This window comes from Phacochoerus africanus, chromosome X (assembly GCF_016906955.1).
Source record: "Phacochoerus africanus isolate WHEZ1 chromosome X, ROS_Pafr_v1, whole genome shotgun sequence".
Lineage (NCBI taxonomy): Eukaryota > Metazoa > Chordata > Mammalia > Artiodactyla > Suidae > Phacochoerus > Phacochoerus africanus.
The window spans coordinates 18038557-18059474 of NC_062560.1; the positions used below are offsets into that span (position 1 = coordinate 18038557).

A 20918-nucleotide genomic window follows, 5' to 3' on the forward strand; every position below is an offset into this window, starting at 1 on the left:
CCCACTTGGCCCACACCACTAGAAATGCTCATTCCCAGGTCAGGGGAGGATTTCCTTGCTAGGACCCTCCATGTGCTCTTATAGGACTAAGCCCTGCTAACAGTAGCCCAAAGCCTCAGGACCACCTGTCATACCAGTCTGTTAGGATCCAGGAAATGGTTCCTTCTTGTTGCTTCTTTCCATATCTAGGGTTACACTATGACCAACATTGATCTGGTAGAATTATATGTACCTTTGGTCCTTCGTTCCAAGTCAGCTAGTCATCTTACTTTTATCAGAGGCTCAGTCGCCCATTTGGTAATGCAAGAAACAGTAACCTTGTAAAACAGGCAGGATACAAGGAGTATAGCTAGAGACATTAATAAGGTCGTAAGTATTTAAGCGAAGAAATTCCATTCATTGCAGCCCTGTATCTCCCCAGGTCTTGTGACTCAGTCTGTTCTGTACCAGTCGCTATCTTTAAGGGAAATGATACATTGGCATTTGTGCATAAAGTTCACCAAAGATGTCTGCACATACGAGGTGAGTGGAGGGCAATCACGACGATTTACAGGATTGAGCAAGGAATGCTATCTTCAAAGGAGTTACATGGCTGGCTCTAGAAGAAGAAAAATTGAGCTTTATGGCTGAGCAGGTATTTCTGCCATTGGGGAGGTCAGCTTAATGAATAATGTAGATGAACAATGCACACCAGAAAGGGGGGGTGTGGAGAAGGCCCAAACAGACAGAGAAAACATTTTTGTTTAAATATTTCTTGTCTTGGAGGCCCGGTCATGGCTCAGCAAGAACGAATCCGAGTAGTATCCGTGAGGACACGGGTTTGATCCCAGACCTCAGTCAGTGGGTTAAGGATCCCGCATTGTCATGAGCTGTAGTGTAGGTTGCAGATGTGGCTTGGGTCCCTTCGCTGTGGCTGTGACGTAGGCGGGCAGCTGCAGCTCCAATTCGATCCCTAGCCTGGGAACCTCCATATGCCACAGGTGTGGACCTAAAAAGACAAAAAAAAAAAAAAGAAAGAAAGAAAAAATTCTTGCCTTGCTTTAAAATAATAATTTTATTTCATCAGATCCTAGCTCAAGTAGGCAGGGAAGCCTTTTACAACTGTTATGTAACTTCTTAGAGACAAGTTGGCAGCAGAACCATCTATAGAAACCATATGTTCTGTCCTTTGGCCCCATCAGGCTATTAATCTTTATCATCCAGTGTATTGAGCAGAGGCTGCAAAGGTGCAGTACCGGCAAGACTAGTCGCTGGGTAGTATTGCCCTTGAACGATCTCCAGAGGAGCACGGCTCAGCTGTGGCGCCCAATCTAACAGGGTCCTTTCCCGAGTGGCCCTGGAGGCGTGGCCTCGCTTTCCCACGCAGGCGTCCTCAGGTGTCCCGCCCCTTACCCGTGAGGTGACGGAGGGAGCCCTCAGCCCAGCTTTCTGGCTCCGACACCCAATGGGCGGCCGTGGGCCTCTCGGGTGGGCGGGGCACGCCCTGAGAGCAATCCTGGTTGGCCCGTGGCCCGGTGCGGCGCATGACGTCTTCCGTCGCGCCGCGTCGCGTCGCGTCGCGTCGCGTAGCGCCGCCGTTAGGTCTTAGCGTTCTCCCCGGGCGCCTGAAGGAGACTTGGAGACTTCTGGGCCTCGCTGCTTGAGCCGTTGGGAGTCGCCGCTGCTGCCACTGCCCGCACTCCATGAGGAAGATGCTCGCCGCCGTCTCCCGCGTGTTGTCGGGCGTCGCCCAGAAGCCGGTGAGTCGGCCTGAGCGGCCCGTGGCGGGGAAAGAGCGGGACCGAGGCGGGGCCCGAAGCCGGAGGACGCCAAAGGGCAGGGCAAGCGGGCTAGGCGGGCGGGTCGGGCCGGGCGCAGCGGTCTTCGGGGAGCCGCAGGCCTTTGTTCTGCTTCCACGTTGTATGCTGCACTCCTGGCCGCGAGCGGAGCGGCGTTTCGGCCAAGCGGCGCCGCCTGTTGGAGGGGGAGCTTTACAAGGTCCACGTGGAGGTCAGCAGTGGTTCCCTGTGCCGGGCTTGTTGATGCGGCCCCAAAATGCCCGCCCCCCCGCCCCCCAAAAGAAGCAAAAGTGCCCGTTCCTTTACTCTAGACAGAAAAGGGGGCCTTGGGCTTCCTCGAGTTGGCTGCCTCTTCCTGGCCGGTTCATTAAAATTTTTCCTTAGTTCCTCTTGACCAGGAATCCGGAGACTGACTCCGTTCAGACACCAGCCTCACTCTTTACTAGCCCTGTGGTCTTGGGCAAGAGTTTTTTGGTTTTGCTTTTTTTCTTAAACACCTCGGTGCTCAATTTCCTCATTTCTGAAATGGAGAGTACTTACTCCATGGGGTTGTCGTGAGGCTTAAACGAGTGACAAGTATGTAAACCTTTCCGGTAGCGCCTGGTACATAGTAGGTGCCGTCAGTGTTAAATATTGTTATTATTTGAGTTCCCAGTTTGGTATACATTTGTTGAACGCCAGCGCTCGGCTCTGTGGAGTGTTGACGCAGGTTGGGCTCCCGAGAAACAACACACTTGCTACTCTTTCCTCCCCGCTGCCTCAACGGTGAGCTTTTCCTAGGCAGTCGATTCAAAAGCCGTCAGGCAGAACCCAGAGGGAGGCCCTCCACTTGCACACAGATGCGGAGACACTCTCATTTAGGATAGAAGTAGCTAAAGTGGTGTTTGGGAGGATGGGGTTAGAGGTTAGCGCTATTTATGGCTCCAACTTTTAGACATGCCTAGCCGAAGTTCAGAGCATTTTGACCTCTAAGCACGGGATGGGGGTAATGTTACTTGGTATCACTGCAGCCAAGTTTTGACTTGCAGTTTTTGCTCTAGTAACTCCCAAGACTGGCAGCTCAGCTTGGTATAGGGCAGAGATCATCGAAAGGTTGGAGGAAGTGTACTCCTCTAGGATTGCCATTGATTGACAAACACAGAACGCCATGTGATTAATCTGTATTAGCATTTAGGTTGTGATTGGATCTCCCTGAAAAACAAGCACATTTCACCGTTGTTTTTGGTCTTTTTGCCATTTCTAGGGCCGCTCCTGCGGCATATGGAGGTTCCCAGGCTAGGGGTCGAATAGGAGCCGTAGCCACCTGCCTACTCCAGAGTCACAGCAACTCGGGATCCGAGCCGCGTCTGCAACCTACACCACAGCTCACGGCAACACTGGATCGTTAACCCACTGAGCAAGGCCAGGGGTTGAACCCGCAACCTCATGGTTCCTAGTCAGATTCGTTAACCACTGAGCCACGACAGGAACTCTAGTTTTTGTATTTATTTTTTATTTCTATGTACACACAAGATAAATCCAGCATTTATTGTGCCCTTAATGTGTGCCAGGCACGTGACTATTTAATGTCCAAAACATCAGTTTTTAGTTGAATGTAGGTAATAGAAATATGTTTTCAGCATCATACAGGGCCTTAGTTCGGTGTGATTACAGTAGAACTTTGTTTGAATTGATGGCGTTCTACAGACAAGGAAAATTTGTGAGTTTTCAAATTACTATCCCCTGTGTCCCTATGAACAGCGAAAAGTCAGTATTTAAAATCAGAGTTTCATTCCCTCAGCTGTCCAAAATACTCCTGCTTGTGGGTTGTTGTCTTCCTGCAATGTGTTGGCATCAAAGGCAAATTGCACTTGGTGTTCCACCTCAGTAAAACTTTGGCCTTTTCAAAAATCATATAATACATCTCAAGTCAAATAGAAATGAGAGTTGGGTAACAGTGATCTGTTAAAAATGGAATATGGGAGTTCCTGTGGCCCAGTGGGTTAAGAACCTGACTAGTATCCATGAGGATGCAGGTTCGATTCCTGGCATCGCTCAGTGGGTTAAAGGATCTAGTGTTGCCACAAGCTGTGGTGTAGGTTGCAGATGCGGCTCGGATCTGGTGTTGCTATGGCTGTGGTGTAGGCCGGCAGTTGCAGCCCCACTTCGACCCGTAGCCTGGGAACTTCCATATGCTGCAGATGTTGCTCCAAAAGGACCAAAAATGAAATATAACTTTATTTAGTCAAAAATTCTTAAGAGATAAGATTATTATGGCAGAAATGGATTCCTGTGCAGAACATTTATTTAATTAAAAACATTTTTTTCTCTGTCTCTTTCTTCTTGTTTTCTTTTTCTACCCAATTATGTAGAGGGTTTCTTGCCCTTTTGGGAGGTTCAATAAGTTCTTCTGCCGGTGTTCAGTAGATGTTTGGTGCGAAACATTCCACATGCAGAGGTGTTGTTTTGATGTGTTCGTGGGAGAAGGCGAGCCCAACCTCTTACTCCTCCACTGTCCTGATCCTTCCCTAAAAGCATTTTTAATGAGGATGAGAGACTGAAGGAGTTACTGCTCCTTACCTTGAGCTGTCCTTCTTGTTAAGCTATTTTGCATGTTTTTTTCTGCTGCCTGCATATGTGTGATTAATTGTACTAAGGCAGAGAAATATTCTGAGGAATTCTGTATTAACCCTGTGTTGGTGGGCTGAAGCCCTGTTTAATACTTCCCCTTCCCTGTAACAAAGCAGAACAGCTAATGAGTGTTTCTGTAAGTGGTAGGAAATTGTGAGATGTCTCCAGAGTGCTCGGTGTACTTTGGGTTCTTGGGTTCAACATGCTCATTCATCTATCAGATTTCAGGTGTGTGAACACAAGCTACTTAGTTCAAAGTGTTTTAGATTCATTACAGACTGACACTTTCTTTCTAAAAAAAACTTTTTTATAGTTGATTTACAGTGTTGTGCCAGTTTCTTCTGTACAGCATAGTGACTCAGTTATACATATTTAATACTTTAAAAAAATAGTCTCGAGCCCCTTGTGGCTCAGCAGTAATGAACCTGACTAGTATCCATGAGAATTCAGGTTCAGTCCTGGTCTCGATCAGTGGTTTGAGGATCCGGCGTTGCTGTGAGCTGGGATGTAGGTTGCAGGTGTGGCTCAGATCCCTCCTTGCTGTGGTGTAGGCCGGCAGCTGTACCTCTGTTTGGACCCCTAGCCTGGGAACTTCCATATGCTGTGGGTGCGGCCCTAAAAAAAAAAAATAAATACTCCTTTCCATCATGGTTTATCCCAGGAGACTGGATATAGTTCCCTGTGCTATACAGTAGGACCTGGTTGTTAATCCTTTCTAAATGTAAGAGTTAGCATCTCCTAGCCCCAAACCCCCACTCCCTCCCCCTTGGAAACAAGTGGTGTCTACACCATAGTCATGGCAATACTGGATCTGAGCCACATCTTTGACCTATGCTGTAGACTGCAGCAACACTAGATCCTAAACCCACTGACTGAGGCCAGAGGTTGAACCTACATCTTCACAGAGACAAGGCCAGGTCCTTAACCTACTGACCCACAGCAGGAACTCTGAAAACTCTTAAAGCTTAAAGCTCAAAGAATCATTACAGAAGAGTTGGAATGGTCATTGTGAGAACTGGGTGTGAGTGTTTAAGTAAGAGTCGCCAAGTAGTGTTAAAGACCCAACTGGGATTAGAAACCATAAATGTGCATTGGCATAAGTCTGCAGAATTATGAGATTTCCTCCAGCAGTGAGTGTTTAGCCATCTGGGTGTGGGAGAGAAGTTGGGTAATTAGACTGATCCAAAGATGAGGGTTTCAAGACAGGCTGCTTTCTGTTCTGTTCTTTGGTACAGTAAATAAAAGTAGACATGGGGAGTTCCCATCATGGCTCAGCAGAAACATATCTGACTAGTATCCATGAGGACACAGGTTCAATTCCTCTTTTCTTTTTTCTCCATGTCTGTGAGTCTGTTTCTGTTCTGTAGATAGGTTCATCTGTGCCATATTTTAGATTCCACACATGTGACATCATATGGTATTTGTCTCTCTCCAACTTAGTATGATAATCTCTGGTTGCATTCATGTTGTTGTGAATGGCATTATTTTGTTCTTTTTCTGGCTGAGTAGTATTCTGTTGTATATATGTACCACATCTTTTTTATCCTTTAACTCACTGTGTGGGGGTGGTTAGGGATTGAACCTGAGCCTCCACAGCCACTTGAGCTACTGCAGTCAGATTCTTAACCCACTGTGCCACGGCGGGAACTCACTCAAGCATTTCTCACTTCAGTTTACTCGAGGCTGGCAAGTGGAAGCCTTGGGACACTGTTCCACTCTTTCCTCCTTCCACCTGCCACCCTTCAGCCAATCCAGAACCTTTAGAAGCTGGATGCCAGCACATCCTACAGAAAGTTGAGTCTCTGAAATGAAAGCAGAGAGCTCAGTGTAACTTCAGGTACTTAAGTACCTGTGATTTCATCTTTGAAAGAAGTCAGAATTTTTCAAAGTGCTTATTTCACAGAAGAGTAAATTAACATTTAAAATTTTTATTCCTTATTTTACTGTTTGTATTTCCATTATGACCCCAGCTTTGTGAGGTTTTTAACTGTCAGAGCTAACACATCTGTTTCGTGATTGCCAAACATAACCTTTTGTTTGTCACCTCACACCTCTCAACTTTATTTCCCAAATTGCTTAATACTTTTCACGTAACTGTAGATATATTAATGGACTCTTTGTCCTTCTGACTTAACTGAAGCATTTGTTTCTAGCATATAAGCTTTTCCTCCAGCAATGTCATTGTCTTTGTTGACTTTATCAGATAACAGGTGTATTGTTATCTGAAGGTGAAGGTGTGAATAGATAATAGTTTTCTGCCTGTGGGCTTGTACACTTAGTAGATGGGCCTTAACCCTTCTCACCAGGATGAAGTCCAATGCTACGAGCTGGATGGTAAGGTAACATATCAGAAATATGTTTTGTGGGATCTGAAGAACGTGCTTCGAGTCTCTGTGAAAAAAAGTGATGTTGGTTTACGTATCAGTGTGACGTGGCAGAGTGTGGCTAAAATAGTATACGACTACTAATTGATGAAGTGTGTGTGGTTTAACCTGGACCTTAAGCCATTACATGGAGTACTTTTGCTCTGAGTAGCTATGGTCAATTGAAAGAGTGAAAAGGAAACATTTCTCCCAGGTTTTTACTCCCCTAAGTAGTGACAGTCACCTGAGCATCAAGTAGAAAGCACTATTGTAGATAATATCTCTCTTCTGGGGCTTCTGGAGGATCCAAGACAGGGGCTGTTGAAATCATAAAACATCCCTCAGATCTTGTTTTTTTTTAAGTCAGGGAATGCCAAGTACCCTTTGTGTTGTATATTTCTCTTTAAGCTGTTCATCTCATGCTTTGAGTTTCCTTTTTTTTTCTTATTTATTTATTTACTATTTTAAATTACTCAAATGAGTTTATCACATCTATAGTTGTATAATGATTGTAACAATCTGATTTCACAGGATTTCAATCCTTGAGTTTCCTTATAGTACCATTTCATAGAGAAGTGAATTGCTCGAAATAGGAATTGAATCCTTGTTTTATTTGAAGAACACTTCTGAAAATGAAGCTTTAGCTTGCCCAGCGTACCTGGTTATGACTAAGAAGAGCATAAATAAAGCCCATAGATGATCTAGTCTCTTCACTTTGGCTATTAACTCATTATATTTGCACTGTAATTTCTTTGTCTTTTTTTTTTTTTTTTTAAATGGTCATATGGAGGTTCCCAGGCTAGGGATCTAATGGGAGCTGTTGCCACTGGCCTATGCCACAGCCACGGCAACACCAGATCCTTAACCCACTGAGTGAGGCCGGGGATCGAACCCACAACCTCATCGTTCCCAGTTGGATTCATTTCCGCTGCACCATGGTGGGAACTCCTGCACTGTAATTTCTTTGGAAACAAAGTCCTCAGTAGTAGGTTTGGGTTTTGCTCCCTTTCTGTTCCTCCTGTTTGCCTTGAGATGGGGGTACAGTCATGTTTCACTGGCCAAAAAGCATGGATTCATTTTGGAAGATAAGATGCCAGCACAATGAAGAGAGTAAGCCCATGAATGTGTTGGGGCTTATTAAAGTTTGGGGCTGCATCCTGATAACTGATTAATAAGAATAATGACTCAGAAATAACTGACAATAAAAAGTACTGATATGCTTGTATATTTTGATCTTTCAAGGCAAGCAGAGTGCTGGTGGCATCCCGTAACTTTGCAAATGATGCTACATTTGAAATTAAGGTAAGAGGTTATTTTGCTTTGTATTAAAATTTTTTTCCACAGGTACATTTTGATGTATGGTTTTACCTTTACAGTAGAACATTTTGCTATTTGTGCTTTTTCACCACCGTATTCAAAATGTTCTAGAATCAAAGATTCAGAGAAGTTTAGCAAAAATTAGAATTTACTCTTAATTTAGCAGTTTGCTGGTAGTTCAGAGGTGGGTAGCCAGCTAAAAAAAATATTAAAGACTTACTCTAAAGTGCTTTGTTTTGCTTTTGTCTTTTTGCCATTTCTTGGGCCGCCCCCTCGGCATATGGAGGTTCCCAGGCTAGGGGTTGAATTGGAGCTACAGCTGCTGGCCTACACCATAGCCACAAGCAAGGAGGGATCCGAGCTGCGTCTGCATCCTATACCATAGCTCACGGCAACGCTGGGTCCTTAACCTACTGAGCGAGGCCAGGGATCGAACCCGCAACCTCACGGTTCCTAGTTGGATTCGTTAACCACTGAGCCACGATGGGAACTCCAAGACTTATTCTAAAGTTTAAAATGTGATTTTTGGGGAGTTCCCTGGTGGCTGAGTGGGTTAAGGATCTGGGATCACTGCTGTGGCTCTGGTTACTGCTGTGGCATGCGTTCGATCCCTGGCCTGGGAACTTTTCTATGTCACAGGCATGTGTCTCTTCCCCCCACCCCATGTGATTTGGTAAACTATTTGAATAAGAAGATTCTTAGAATGCTTCTTTGGAAGTTTGTCTTTCAGCCTATAACTCAGTTGATTTCTAGAGGTTTTCAGTGAAAGTCCTCTGGAAAGATTTCCTTCCTCCAAAACTCCATCCCATTGCACGGTCAGTTTTCTGATTTAAGGAGTCAGGAGCAATATGCCACATTTCTGATGAGCTCATCTGCTAGTTTTCAAGTTAAACATTTACATTAGAGTTAGATCTTAGAATGAGTTGGCAGTGTTAATATTGAAGTGATTGGGAGATAATTGTCTGATTGTGTTTCAGAAATGTGATCTTCACCGGCTGGAAGAGGGCCCACCTGTCACTACGGTGCTCACCAGGGAGGATGGGCTCAAATACTATAGGATGATGCAGACTGTTCGCCGAATGGAGTTAAAAGCAGATCAGCTCTATAAACAGAAAATTATTCGTGGTTTCTGTCACTTGTGTGATGGTCAGGTGAGTGAGAGTTACGTAGTAAAACTGTTATTTAGGAATTGAAATATGCTATGTATTGGCTCTTATCCTGCCTTATGTGTCTGAAGGATTTGAGGCTGGTACTTTAGAATAAAAATGAGGCCTGCTATGAAGCTTTTGCTAAAGTCACATGTTACTTTGCTGATTTCCTATGCCACTGTGGCATTGTGAGCACGTGTACTGGATATGCTTTTGGAGCAAAGGGGTTTTGCTTTGTTTTTTATTTGTTTTGTGGGTTTAGGCCAAGGGTTACAAAATCATATGTCTGCCAGGGACCATTTAGGTAGAATAAATGAATGAAGCCTGTCAGCTCTACAAAGAATGGAGAATGGTGACAAGGACTGGTGGTGAACTGGAACATAGAGGCCCCGTGCAGGGGAAGTTCTAACTTGGTTCTAGCCAGTTGGTACCATGTGGTACGGGCTAATGCTTCTAATCGTTTTTGTCTTCAAGAGAAGACAGAACTCTCCATTTTCATGTGAAACTCACACAATATTTTAATGTTGCCATCTGATGTAGGACATTTTTCAAATTATCACACAGACTTAAGACAGCGTATCGGTACATATGGCTCTGGCTTGGGCTTTATCCTCTACTCTATTTCTGATGAAAAATAGAGCCACTTGTGGTTATTACTAAAGGGTTCTACTAGGCCAAATGTTTCATAATAGTCTGGGAAATACTTTATCTAGAAATGGGTACTGTAATTGACTCATTGTTGCTGCTTGCTTGAATACAGGAAGCTTGTTGCGTGGGCCTGGAGGCTGGCATAAACCCTACGGACCATCTGATCACAGCCTACCGAGCTCATGGCTTTACCTTTACTCGTGGGCTTTCTGTCCGGGAAATTCTTGCGGAACTTACAGGTATGCTGTTAATTTACAAAAGGGGGAATTGGTGAAATTAAGTTTCCCTATTAAGATGCTAACTGTTTATAAGTTAACAATAAAACTTTTTTGAAGTAAAAGAAAAAAATACTTAACCAAAAAAGCCTCTCCCTTTTGGTGCCCTATTGTGCTTTTGAGTAAACTGACCATTTTTGAGGTTATCTGGCCTTTCAGGTAAAAGATCAGCTCTAGGGAGTTCCTGTTGTGGCACAGTGGAAACGAATCCGACTAGTATCCATAAGGATATGGGTTTGATTCCTGGCCTCGCTCAGTGGGTTGGGTGTCCGGTATTGCTGTGAGCTGTGGTATAGGTTGCAGACATGGCTTGGATCCTCCGGCATTGCTGTGGCTGTGGTGTAGGCCAGCAGTCGTAGCTCTGATTTGACCCCTAGCCTGAGAACTTCCATATGCCACGGGTGCCACCCGAAAAAGACCAAAAAAAAAAAAATCAGCTTTATAAAATCAGAATAGCATATATCATTCAAGCCTGCCAGCAGAAATCTGGTAGTCAAAATAAATAGAGAATAAGCATTTTATTGTATGCAGGTTAAATTCTGGGAATCGTAATGTTCCTCTTGTGTTAAACCATTGTAACAGTATAGGAGGAATCAGAAGATGTTTGTAACTAGCAAAAAAAAAGAAGGGAAAAGCAGTCTAGGGTACCATGCTATCATCCTATATCATTGAATTGGCCTCTCTTGGTTGAGCCTCTAAGTAGACACTTGGGGTATGGTTTTGTTTGTTGTTTTTGTTGGGTTTTGTTTGTTGGTTTTAACTTGTGACATATGGAAGTTCCCAGGCTAAGGGTCAGAATTGGAGCTGCTGCTGAGACCTACAGCACAGCCATGGCAACATCAGATCCTTAATCCACTGAGTGAGGCCAGAGGTTGAACTTGCATCTTCACAGAGACAGCATCGGGTCTTTAACCCGCTTAGCCACAACGAGAACGCCTGTTTGTTTTATTTTATTTTTATTTTATTATTATTATTTTTTTAATAGTTATTTCCACAGTACCTTTTTTTTCTACTGTACAGCATGGTGACCCAGTTACACATACATGTACACATTGTATTTTCGCACATTTTCATGTTCCATCAGACGTGACCAGGAGTTCCCGTCGTGGCGCAGTGGTTAACGAATCCGACTAGGAACCATGAGGTTGCGGGTTCGGTCCCTGCCCTTGCTCAGTGGGTTAACGATCCGGCGTTGCCGTGAGCTGTGGTGTAGGTTGCAGATGCGGCTCGGATCCCGAGTTGCTGTGGCTCTGGCGTAGGCCGGTGGCTACAGCTCCGATTTGACCCCTAGTCTGGGAGCCTCCATATGCCGCGGGAGCGGCCCAAAGAAATAGCAAAAAGACAAAAAAAAAAAAAAAAAAAGAAGTGACCAGACATAGTTCCCAGTGCTACACAGCAGGATCTTATTGCTTATCCATTCCAAAGGCAATAGTTTGTATCTATTAACCCCAAGCTCCCCTACCACCCCACTCCCTCCCCCTCCCCCTTGGCAACCACAAGTCTCTTCTCCAAGTCCATGATTTTCTTTTCTGTGGAAAGGTTCATGTGTGCTTTATATTAGATTCCAGATATGTGATATCATATATGGTATTTGTCTCTCTGACTTACTTCACTCAGTATGAGAGTCTCTAGTTCCATCCATGTTGCTGCAAATGGCATTATTTCGTTCTTTTTGATGGCTGAGTAGTATTCAATTGCGTATATATTACCACATCTTCCTAATCCAGTTGTCTGTGGATGGACATTTGGGTTGTTTCCATGTCCTGGCTATTGTTTTATATATTGGTTTCTGGTGTGTTACGTGTCTGCTGCCATTTCTAGGACGAAGAGGAGGTTGTGCTAAAGGAAAAGGAGGATCGATGCATATGTATGCCAAGAACTTCTACGGGGGCAATGGCATTGTGGGAGCTCAGGTAATTGAGGAGGAGGATTGCATGCTTTCCTGGGGTTGCTCTGGCCCACATGTGCAATATGTTGTACCCCCAAAAACTTCCCTCTGAAGTGTTTTAGTACCTGGGGATGGGGGGCATGGTGTGCCTTAAATGACCTATTGCTTCATACCCTATCATTTGATCATTTAGTAAACAGATTGGGACAATGATTAAAATTTTTCCTTTAGATATTCCTTGTGTTTTATAAGTAAGCAAGAGCCTCTAGCAATAGAGCTATGCCCTTCACCTTTTAATTGATGTTTAAGTATGTTAATGGCTTTGCCCCATCCCTGTCCCTGCTGCGGACAGTGCTGGCACTGGTACTAGACCAGGAGAGGCAGATGGTCAGGATACTAGAGGCCTCGTTTGACTCTGAAGCCAGCTTCAGTGGGTATGCTGCCCTCCTTGTTCACATCGGTTAGTAAATAATGAACAAGTAACAGTCTAAAATCATACCTAGATTGTTTGGTCAACGTTCTAATATATTAAGGTTCTAGCATCTGATTGGTTTGTTTTTTAAATCCTTGGCTGCTTTGTTTGTTCAGGATTAGTGGTTGAATGTTTGCAGAAATGTTACTGCTTAACAGTTGAAACAGAATACAGTGATTATTAGTGTTAATTTACTGATCGATAATATTGGGGACGGGATAAGCAGAGACAGGGTTGGAGAAGGGAGAGTTTGTGGGCACAGTATGTCGTCTCTCACATTTTGGCTAGGTGTTAACATTCAGAGAGTTAATTTCTTCCCTCATGGATTTCTCTGGTTCCTTTCTTGGTTGTCCTTAATACAAGGTGCCCCTGGGAGCTGGGATTGCTCTGGCCTGTAAGTATAATGGAAAAGATGAGGTCTGTTTGACTTTGTATGGAGATGGTGCTGCTAATCAGGTGAGTGTGTGTCTCAACTTCGTAATAATGATTATAGCTGTATTTCCAAAATGTTGGATATTCACAGTTCAGTTTGTGGAGGAGTAGTTTATTGCTTACTAGTTGCCATGGCTACTCATATGGCAGGCTAAGATTTGGTTTTGTGGCCAGATAAAGAGATTTACGACGTCTTGGCGCTTTATGTGGGTGTACTCTGAGAGGGTGCTCTCCTTTGCTCTGGCTTACTGCTTTACACACTCTGGGGATAGACCGTTTTACATCTTAACGCCTTGCAAACCAGCTCTTAAACCAGTGCTGTAATGTACAGACTTCACTCTCGTGGATGCCAGGGCATTGTGAGACTCCTCGCACAGCTCCTGAACCCTGACTCTTTCTGCTCTTTTGTCACAGTCTGAGTAATCACCACCATGTGAGCGATGTGCTCTGAGGCCCTGCTCCAGCTACGGATTCTCAGACACTAGTTCACTCTGGTTCTCTAGAGGGTCTCAAAGAATCGATAATGAACCCTGCAACTAGGTAGCTGTAGTACATTGGTACATGTTGATTTTTCCCCAGGGTATTCTATACTACTGCCTTGGCCCCAGAGGAACAAGTATGATGTGCTTGCGGCTCCCCCCAGCACACCGCCTCCTTTGCCCCAAAAGCTGAGGTGTTTGCAGATAAGGCATTTCGTCCTTGAAAGCTTTCTCTGCCAGATAGAAGAGTGTGGCTGTTGTGGATGATGAAGTCTAGAGAAAAACAGCTCAGTGAAACCACTCGAACTTCTTTACATATTTCCAGGGTCAGATATTTGAAGCTTACAACATGGCAGCTTTGTGGAAATTGCCTTGTGTTTTCATCTGTGAGAATAATCGCTATGGGATGGGAACATCTGTGGAGAGAGCCGCAGCCAGCACTGACTACTATAAGAGAGGCGACTTCATTCCTGGGCTGAGGGTAAGGACATCTGTTGCAAGGCTGCAGCTGCACCCTCCTGGCCCAGGACCCGGGCACTGTGCCACACATGCCCTTGACAGTCTCAGACACATTGAGGAGTTGTATTTTCCTGGTGCATGAACAGATCATGTAAAATGAGAATGGTTTTAGGCAATTGGATTTATGCTCTGCCCCTTTCCCATTTACTAACAGGTAGATGGAATGGATATCTTGTGTGTCCGGGAGGCCACAAGGTTTGCAGCTGCCTACTGTAGATCTGGAAAGGTAAGGTTTTCTTCACGTAGGCCTCTAGGCTTGAGATTTCTAATGACATTTGTGTGTCTTAAAGGATGCCTCCTGTGTTAATTGCAGCTATTTAGGGGTAGCTGCTCGTTGGGGTGTACAAGATAGAAGCAGAGTCCAGTTAAGTGAATCGGGTGCTTTCACAAATAACATGGTCTTGGTAGCTCACGTCCTCATTCCATGTGACCCCCACTTGGGGTCAATCTTCCAGTGCTTCCTCAGCATTCCGCCTCTGTCTTCATTTTGACCATCTCTTTTGCCCTGAGTTTAATTATGTGCCTCCAGCTTCCCCCCCCCCCATTAATCATAAGCCCCTTGAGTGAATAGATTGGGACTCACCCGGTGCCCAACACAGAACTTTGCTTATATAGAGAATAGATATTCAGGATAAGTTTGTCTTCTACAAATTAAATATGATGGATCAATGATGTAGTCTTAGTCTGGGTTGTTTCAGTGCTGAGAATCTTGCCCTTTCCAGTTACAGTGAGATTGGCCTAAAAAGAGGCTCACATGCCATCCAATCCGGTGGAAAGATATTGTTCTCCCTAAAGCAGTGTTAGGGTCCCACGGCCCAGAAAGCAGGCCCTTGAGGTGTACCTTGCAGTGCCTTGCCCCGTGTGTATGTTTGGGCAGTAATGCAAGTAAGATTTGGCTAGCAGCGATGAAAGTGGGAGAGAGGGTGAAGCAGAGGGGGAAAAGAGCAGCTGAACAAGAGAAAGAATAAAAATAGGGCATGACTCAGATGGCAGGTTGGTGGCAGTGGGCTCAGTGGGCTCCATCAGGACTTCAGGCCCTGGGGGGTGAGTATCATCTCCTTCTCTCCCAGTTCATAAGAGTGTGTGGCCACCGTGGAAACAGGATCAGTCGTTTATAATTGCGTGTTAACTTTCTCAGCCTGACCAGAGCCTGATCTTGGAGTTAGGGGAGGGTTTAGATAAACCCCTTTATCACCATCCCCTTAGCCCAACCCACTGTGCTTCCACATGGCTATTGGATGACACACAGGTGACACTTACTGAGGTGTCGGTATGGCAGGCAAAGCCCTAAGCACCTTTTATGTAATGGGCCCAACTCTGAGCACACCTGCTTTGTAGGTGAGGAAACTGAGGTACATAACCGTCAGATGTTACAGCCAGGATTGGAATCCAAGCACCTGGATTCGGAGCCAGTTTTTAAACTACTGCACCAAACTGCCCAGGGATCCTAGATCTATCCCATCCCCTCAGTGCTCAAAGGTGTCTTCTGGAAGAGGGCTAGTGTAGCCTGAGCAAGCTATCTGGTGGGGAGCTAGACACCCTGTCACAGGGTTAAGTGTCAGGTTGTCGGTACCTGCCCACTTTCTGTTACACATGCGCCAGATGTGTGTGAAGAATGATTGGCTGCCAGCCCCTACAAACCCTGCGTGATGAAATGGGTGTGAGGTAGAAATTCACCTACCTAGCGTATCTTGATGTGTGCTGGAGAGTGCAGAAGGATGGGAAGACTAGAGGTTTGCTTATTAAGGTTTATGTTAGTATTTTTCTCTAGCCTTTTTAAAAGGCTCAGAATGCTTGTACATGATTCCACCCCTGTCGGGGGTTGGGTGGGGGGGAAGACTAGTCTATTGACCTAGAAGATTAATGCTACCCTCTCTTTCTTCATTAAATCTATGCAGTTCTTATATATATCAAATGCAATACTGGCAAAATAGACAATTCCTTATGTAATGTCAATAGGTTCTACCATGCTAAATGCCTTTTTGATAAAATAAGTTCTTGTTAAAAATAAGGATGAGGAGTTCCTGTCATGGCTCAGTGGTTAACGAATCCGACTAGGAACCATGAGGTTGCGGGTTCGGTCCCTGCCCTTGCTCAGTGGGTTAACGATCCGGCGTTGCCGTGAGCTGTGGTGTAGGTTGCAGACGCGGTTTGGATCCCACGTTGCTGTGGCTCTGGTGTAGGCCGGTGGCTACAGCTCTGATTCAGCCCCTAGCCTGGGAACCTCCATGTGCTTTGCGTGGGACTCTAAAGACACAAGACAAAAAAAAGGATGAAATAGGCAGTATTGGTCAACTAGAAATTCTTGACAACTTGGAAGCTCTGATGAGAGAAACTTTGATCTTGAAAGGTGTACATTTGAGGTTGTGCCTATTGTCTGACCTAACCTTCATTGGGTTCTGTGTTAGGGGCCCATACTGATGGAGCTGCAGACTTACCGTTACCATGGACACAGTATGAGTGATCCCGGAGTCAGGTATGGTCATGGGAAAACGGAGTGTGGTGTCCAAAGGGGTGGGCTTTGAATGGTGCTACTTGAATGAAAAAGCAGAGCTTTTGAACATTTGCTTTTGAAGTCAGACACCAGTTGGCCTCATGCATTGATTTAGTAGTTAGTCTGAGGCTGAAAGCAGTGCCTCCCAATAAATTGATTCCAATATAGAAAGCATTCTGAAAATTCCTACAATAGGTAGTATGTACATGTTAGCATGAGCCCCAATAAGAAAACATTCGCAGAGAAAGTATTGCATAAGATAGATCTGATGGTAGAGAAGTGTCGTGGAGGATATTTAGCTTTTTTAGGCATTAATGCAAATTCTCTCATGCCATATTCCTCCACTGGAAAATGTTCTTCTGGCTGGTTTGGAGCAAGACCAGTGGTACATGGGGTATTCGATATGTTGGAATAAAGCAGTGAAAAAAAGAAAAGCAGTTTTACTACTTTGTAACTCTGACCTGTAATGCCGTAATCCCGGAGTATAGCATAATTAAAAAAGTAGATTTAGTCAGAGTAAGCCATAACAGTAAGCTTTTGAGTGTAGAATGAAGGTTTAAGGGAAAATGTTGTCAAGAGCAGCTTCTACGGAAAAAAAACACTTTGTGTTATTTCAAGTGATGTGGGACAAGGATGTACCAGTCAGTCAAGAACTGGAAAATCTTTAAGTTTTTTTTACCAGCCATGCTGCTCTAGGGTCTTAATGGAGAAAGGAAAGGCACATTTATTTCCTGCTAGAAAAACCATCTCTACTGTCTCCACCCACTTTAAGAGGCTCCCCCACTACCTTCATGCCCTACATCTAGATCAAAGAAGCAAATAAAAACTTGGGCGCTGTTGTCAGAATGCCAGGGAATCCAGGTGAATTGCCATTTGTAGAGGTTTCTATAAAGACAGATGAGCTGTTACAGAATATTAGGCTGAGTTCTTATATTTTGAAAGTATAATTCTGCCATTCCTACGATGACATATAAGTAGTGATGTGCTCCTTTGTTTCAGAAACATATTTTGTGTTTCATAGACTGTCTCTGCTATACCTGCACTGTTCTTACGTACTTGCAACTCTCTTTCCCTCCTCATAGTTACCGTACACGAGAAGAAATTCAGGAAGTAAGAAGTAAGAGTGACCCGATCATGCTTCTCAAGGATAGAATGGTGAACAGCAATCTTGCCAGTGTTGAAGAATTAAAGGTACAGTCACTCCTTATGGTTTGAAGGTTCTGAGCAATTTTTCTCTAATAAATGGGAAAGTACATGTTTTGTATTTTCACAGGACTTATTGCTAAGGCCTTATAACTCCTCCAGTAGCACCGTTCTTTCCAAAAATAGACCCTGGCAAGAGAACATCCAAAGTATATCTTTTTTTAGGGCCGCACTCGTGGCATATGGAGGTTCCCAGGCTAGGGGTCAAATCAGAGCTGTAGCTGCTGGCCTACACCACAGCCACAGCAAGGTGGCATATGAGCCATGTCTGCGACCTACAGCACAGTTCACGGCAATGCTGGATCCTCAACCCACTGAGCAAGGCCAGGGATTGAAGCTGCAACCTCATGGTTCCTAGTTGGATTTGTTAACCCCTGGGCCATACTGGGAACTCCAAGTATATCTGTTTTAAATGCTGATGTCTGTACTCCAAAATACTCCTTTGTAGATCACTGTGTCATTTTTAAAATAACGTCTTTAAAAATACCAACTACGTGTAAACTAGCAACAGGTTCTGAGTAGAACTAGTTGGTACCCAAGCTGCTGTCTATTCAAAAAGTCTCTTGAACTGTAATATGACTTTTTAGGAAATCGATGTTGAAGTGAGGAAAGAAATTGAGGATGCTGCACAGTTTGCTACTGCTGATCCTGAACCACCTTTGGAAGAACTCGGCTATCACATCTACTGCAACGACCCGCCTTTTGAAGTCCGGGGTGCAAACCAGTGGATCAAGTTTAAGTCCATCAGTTAATGGGAGCTGGTTATACCTTCAGTGGGCTCTTTGGCAGCAACTGTAAGGAATGCTTTGTGTCACCAACATTGTTGAGGAAAAGTGTGTAGATGAAGATAGTATAAATTGCATGTGGTTTGTACAGTGTTGCATTAAAAGATGTTACTGCACACTTAGGTGTTAATAAGGATATCATAAAGGTCATTTTAGATTTACGTAGGTTTAAAAATAGGTAATAGAGTTGGCTTCACCCTCCTTCACATTATTTCTTTAAGATAGTTGTGTTTGATTTTGTTGAATTTCTCTATTTTAACACATACGCACATACTTTTTAAGTGACTAAATCTTGAATGCCTGTTCAACTCTGCCACCTTTTTGTGGGCTTAGGGGATCATTCTCCTGTCCCTTGAAGTGCCCAGCAGCTAACCCAGTGTACCTTAGTGTGCATGTTGGTGCTGAAGTCTGTTCTCACTGAACCATCATTTCTCCTGAATAAAACACAGTATTTAATTATAATGAGGCAGGGAGGGGGAGGACAATTCCATTTTAAAATAAGTCTAGTTCATTTCAAAGGCCAAATAACTTAGTTTCTCCATTTATACATTCAATATAAATACGAAGCTATTTTCTAAATAGGTTTCTATTTTACATTCATATCAAACAATATCAAACATTAAATACAAGGCATAGTCTTAACATATTTTTCTTTTTCAAATTTTAAGTGCAATGCCAGTTAAAAAATAAGATGATAGTATAATCTAAAAGTGATTCCCAGCCTTTTTGTTATCTTAAACTGTTGTTTGACCTCCTTAGTAAGTGTTTCTTCATTGAAGTAAGTTCATTTTTAAGAATTTCATATTACTCTGGGATGTCAAAGAGTAGTTTTTACAATCCCTCTTCTCACAATACATACAATTCTATTCACCTTTACAACTTCAAGTTCTCATTGTTCATTGAACAGTGGTGTCTCCCTTGTGTAAAAATGCAGCGGAATTCATGTGTATGTTAACAGAAGCTTCAACCGTTCACTCTTTGCTCCCTCTGCCCCCGGGCTGAGCTGATTACGCCTCATCTTGGGTTGTTGGGGCCCCCTGAGCCTGTCTTCTGTACTGGGACACTGCAGTCCAGAGCCTGCAGAGGAGGCCACCACTACAAAACAAATAGGAGGTGGCTTTAGAGTTGTAGGCAAAGATAACTTCAAGGTGACACCACAAAATACTACTTTAGGAGCCCTTATATCTACTTCTTGACTTGTCTAGACTTGCTGTCTGGTCTTAAAAGTGCAATCCCTAACTTAAAATTTTAATACTGTCCTGGCCTCGCTCAGTGGGTTAAGGATTTGGTGTGGCCAGCAGCTGCAGCTCTGATTTGATCCCTGGCCCAGGACTTCTGCATGCCACAGGTGTGCACATAAAACAAAAACAAACCAAAATAGGAATGTGTACTCTTTACATATGGAGGTGATCCTTGTGCCCTAGCAGGAGTGGGACATGGCCTTAGAGGTAAGTAAGTACAGACATGCTGGTGGCTCTGTGCAGAGCAGGTTATTTAAGAGGACATGGGTTCACAATCGTAAGGTGCAATGTAGAGAAAGAAGGGTTTGGGTGGAACACGCTGCCATCTCATGTCCTTCCTCACTCCACTCCTAGCCAGGGCCTGGCTGGAAGTCTTAACTTTTCCTACTGGGCCTTTAGCCTCTGCCCCCTCTGGGCTTTTCCCCAACTTTAACCTTGGAAAGCTCTAGAGTTGGGAGTGAGGTTGGGTAATTTTTGTTTTCTGACTAAGCCATAGGAAAGGGAATTAACTTCAATGAAGAGGGAGGGTGGGAGTTTCTGGCACTTTTGCTACTGTGCCTATTTTATTTTTTGTATTTTTAGGGCCACGCTCATGGCATTGGACCCAGGCTAGGGGTCCAATTGGAGCTACAGCTGCTGGCCTACACCAGAGCCACAGCAACGTAAATCCAAGCCGTGTCTGCAACCTACACCACATCTGATGGCAAGGCTGGGTCCTTAACCCACTGAGTGAGGCCAGGGATTGTACCCGCATCTTCATGGCTCCTAGTTGGGTTCGTTAGCCACTGAGCCACAACAGGAACTCCATCTGTCGCCTATTTTAAAAGCCTAACTCGTCACCCCAAAAAAGCCATTTTTGGTCTCACAGTGTTTTGAGGTGGTTCTTACCGTAGTCTAAGGTACCTGAGGTCTTCCTTAGTGATGTCATTAAGAATATCAGAAAGTGTGTAACCCTCTTCGAGGATCTGAAACAAGGATCACATACATCAAGGGCTAAGTAGCTTTGTAATAAGAGCATAGGAATGGTTTGTCTGGTTATGCATTTACCTTTTCGATTGTCTTTGCATCCGCTCCTTGCAGTTGCAACCAGTCAACAAGCTCTTGATCTGTTCTCTGCCCGTGAGACCCAGGAGGGGACGCTGAGCTCTCTGTAGTCTCTGTAATGATGAGAAATTTGTTTTGTTGCATACTGATGTGTAACAGTAAAACTTCAAGTAACAAGTTGGATGAAATAAACTATTCCAGGATGTAAATGTGATGTGACAA

General features: G+C 44.2%; 2 protein-coding genes across 2 annotated transcripts in view; one reads left to right on the forward strand and one right to left on the reverse strand.

Moving 5' to 3' along the window:
- Nucleotides 1-1528: 1528 nt before the first annotated feature.
- On the forward strand, nt 1529-20905 carry PDHA1 (pyruvate dehydrogenase E1 subunit alpha 1). The gene is made up of 11 exons (XM_047764408.1): nt 1529-1739; nt 7994-8053; nt 9046-9219; nt 9977-10103; nt 11961-12052; nt 12863-12955; nt 13736-13891; nt 14084-14155; nt 16338-16405; nt 17506-17614; nt 18214-20905. The coding sequence occupies exons 1-11, from the start codon at nt 1683-1685 to the stop codon at nt 18376-18378; spliced, it is 1173 nt and encodes a 390-aa protein (XP_047620364.1). The 5' UTR covers nt 1529-1682; the 3' UTR covers nt 18379-20905.
- The window catches only part of MAP3K15 (mitogen-activated protein kinase kinase kinase 15), a 149612-nt gene continuing 148112 nt past the window's right edge, over nt 19419-20918 (reverse strand). Inside the window, exons 27-29 of the mRNA XM_047764409.1 lie at nt 20700-20800; nt 20541-20617; nt 19419-19506 (exon numbers count right to left, since the gene is read on the reverse strand). Of these exons, the coding sequence (XP_047620365.1) occupies nt 19419-19506; nt 20541-20617; nt 20700-20800 (266 nt within the window). The remainder of the gene's footprint in view (nt 19507-20540; nt 20618-20699; nt 20801-20918) is intronic.

Excerpts from the sequence above, each read along its gene's own strand:
- PDHA1 (XM_047764408.1), top strand. The coding sequence starts at position 1,683 with ATGAGGAAGATGCTCGCCGCCGTCTCCCGCGTGTTGTCGGGCGTCGCC. Across the intron at positions 9,220-9,976 it reads GTCACTTGTGTGATGGTCAG|GAAGCTTGTTGCGTGGGCCT; the intron begins GTGAGTGAGAGT and ends GCTTGAATACAG. Across the intron at positions 16,406-17,505 it reads ATGAGTGATCCCGGAGTCAG|TTACCGTACACGAGAAGAAA; the intron begins GTATGGTCATGG and ends CCCTCCTCATAG.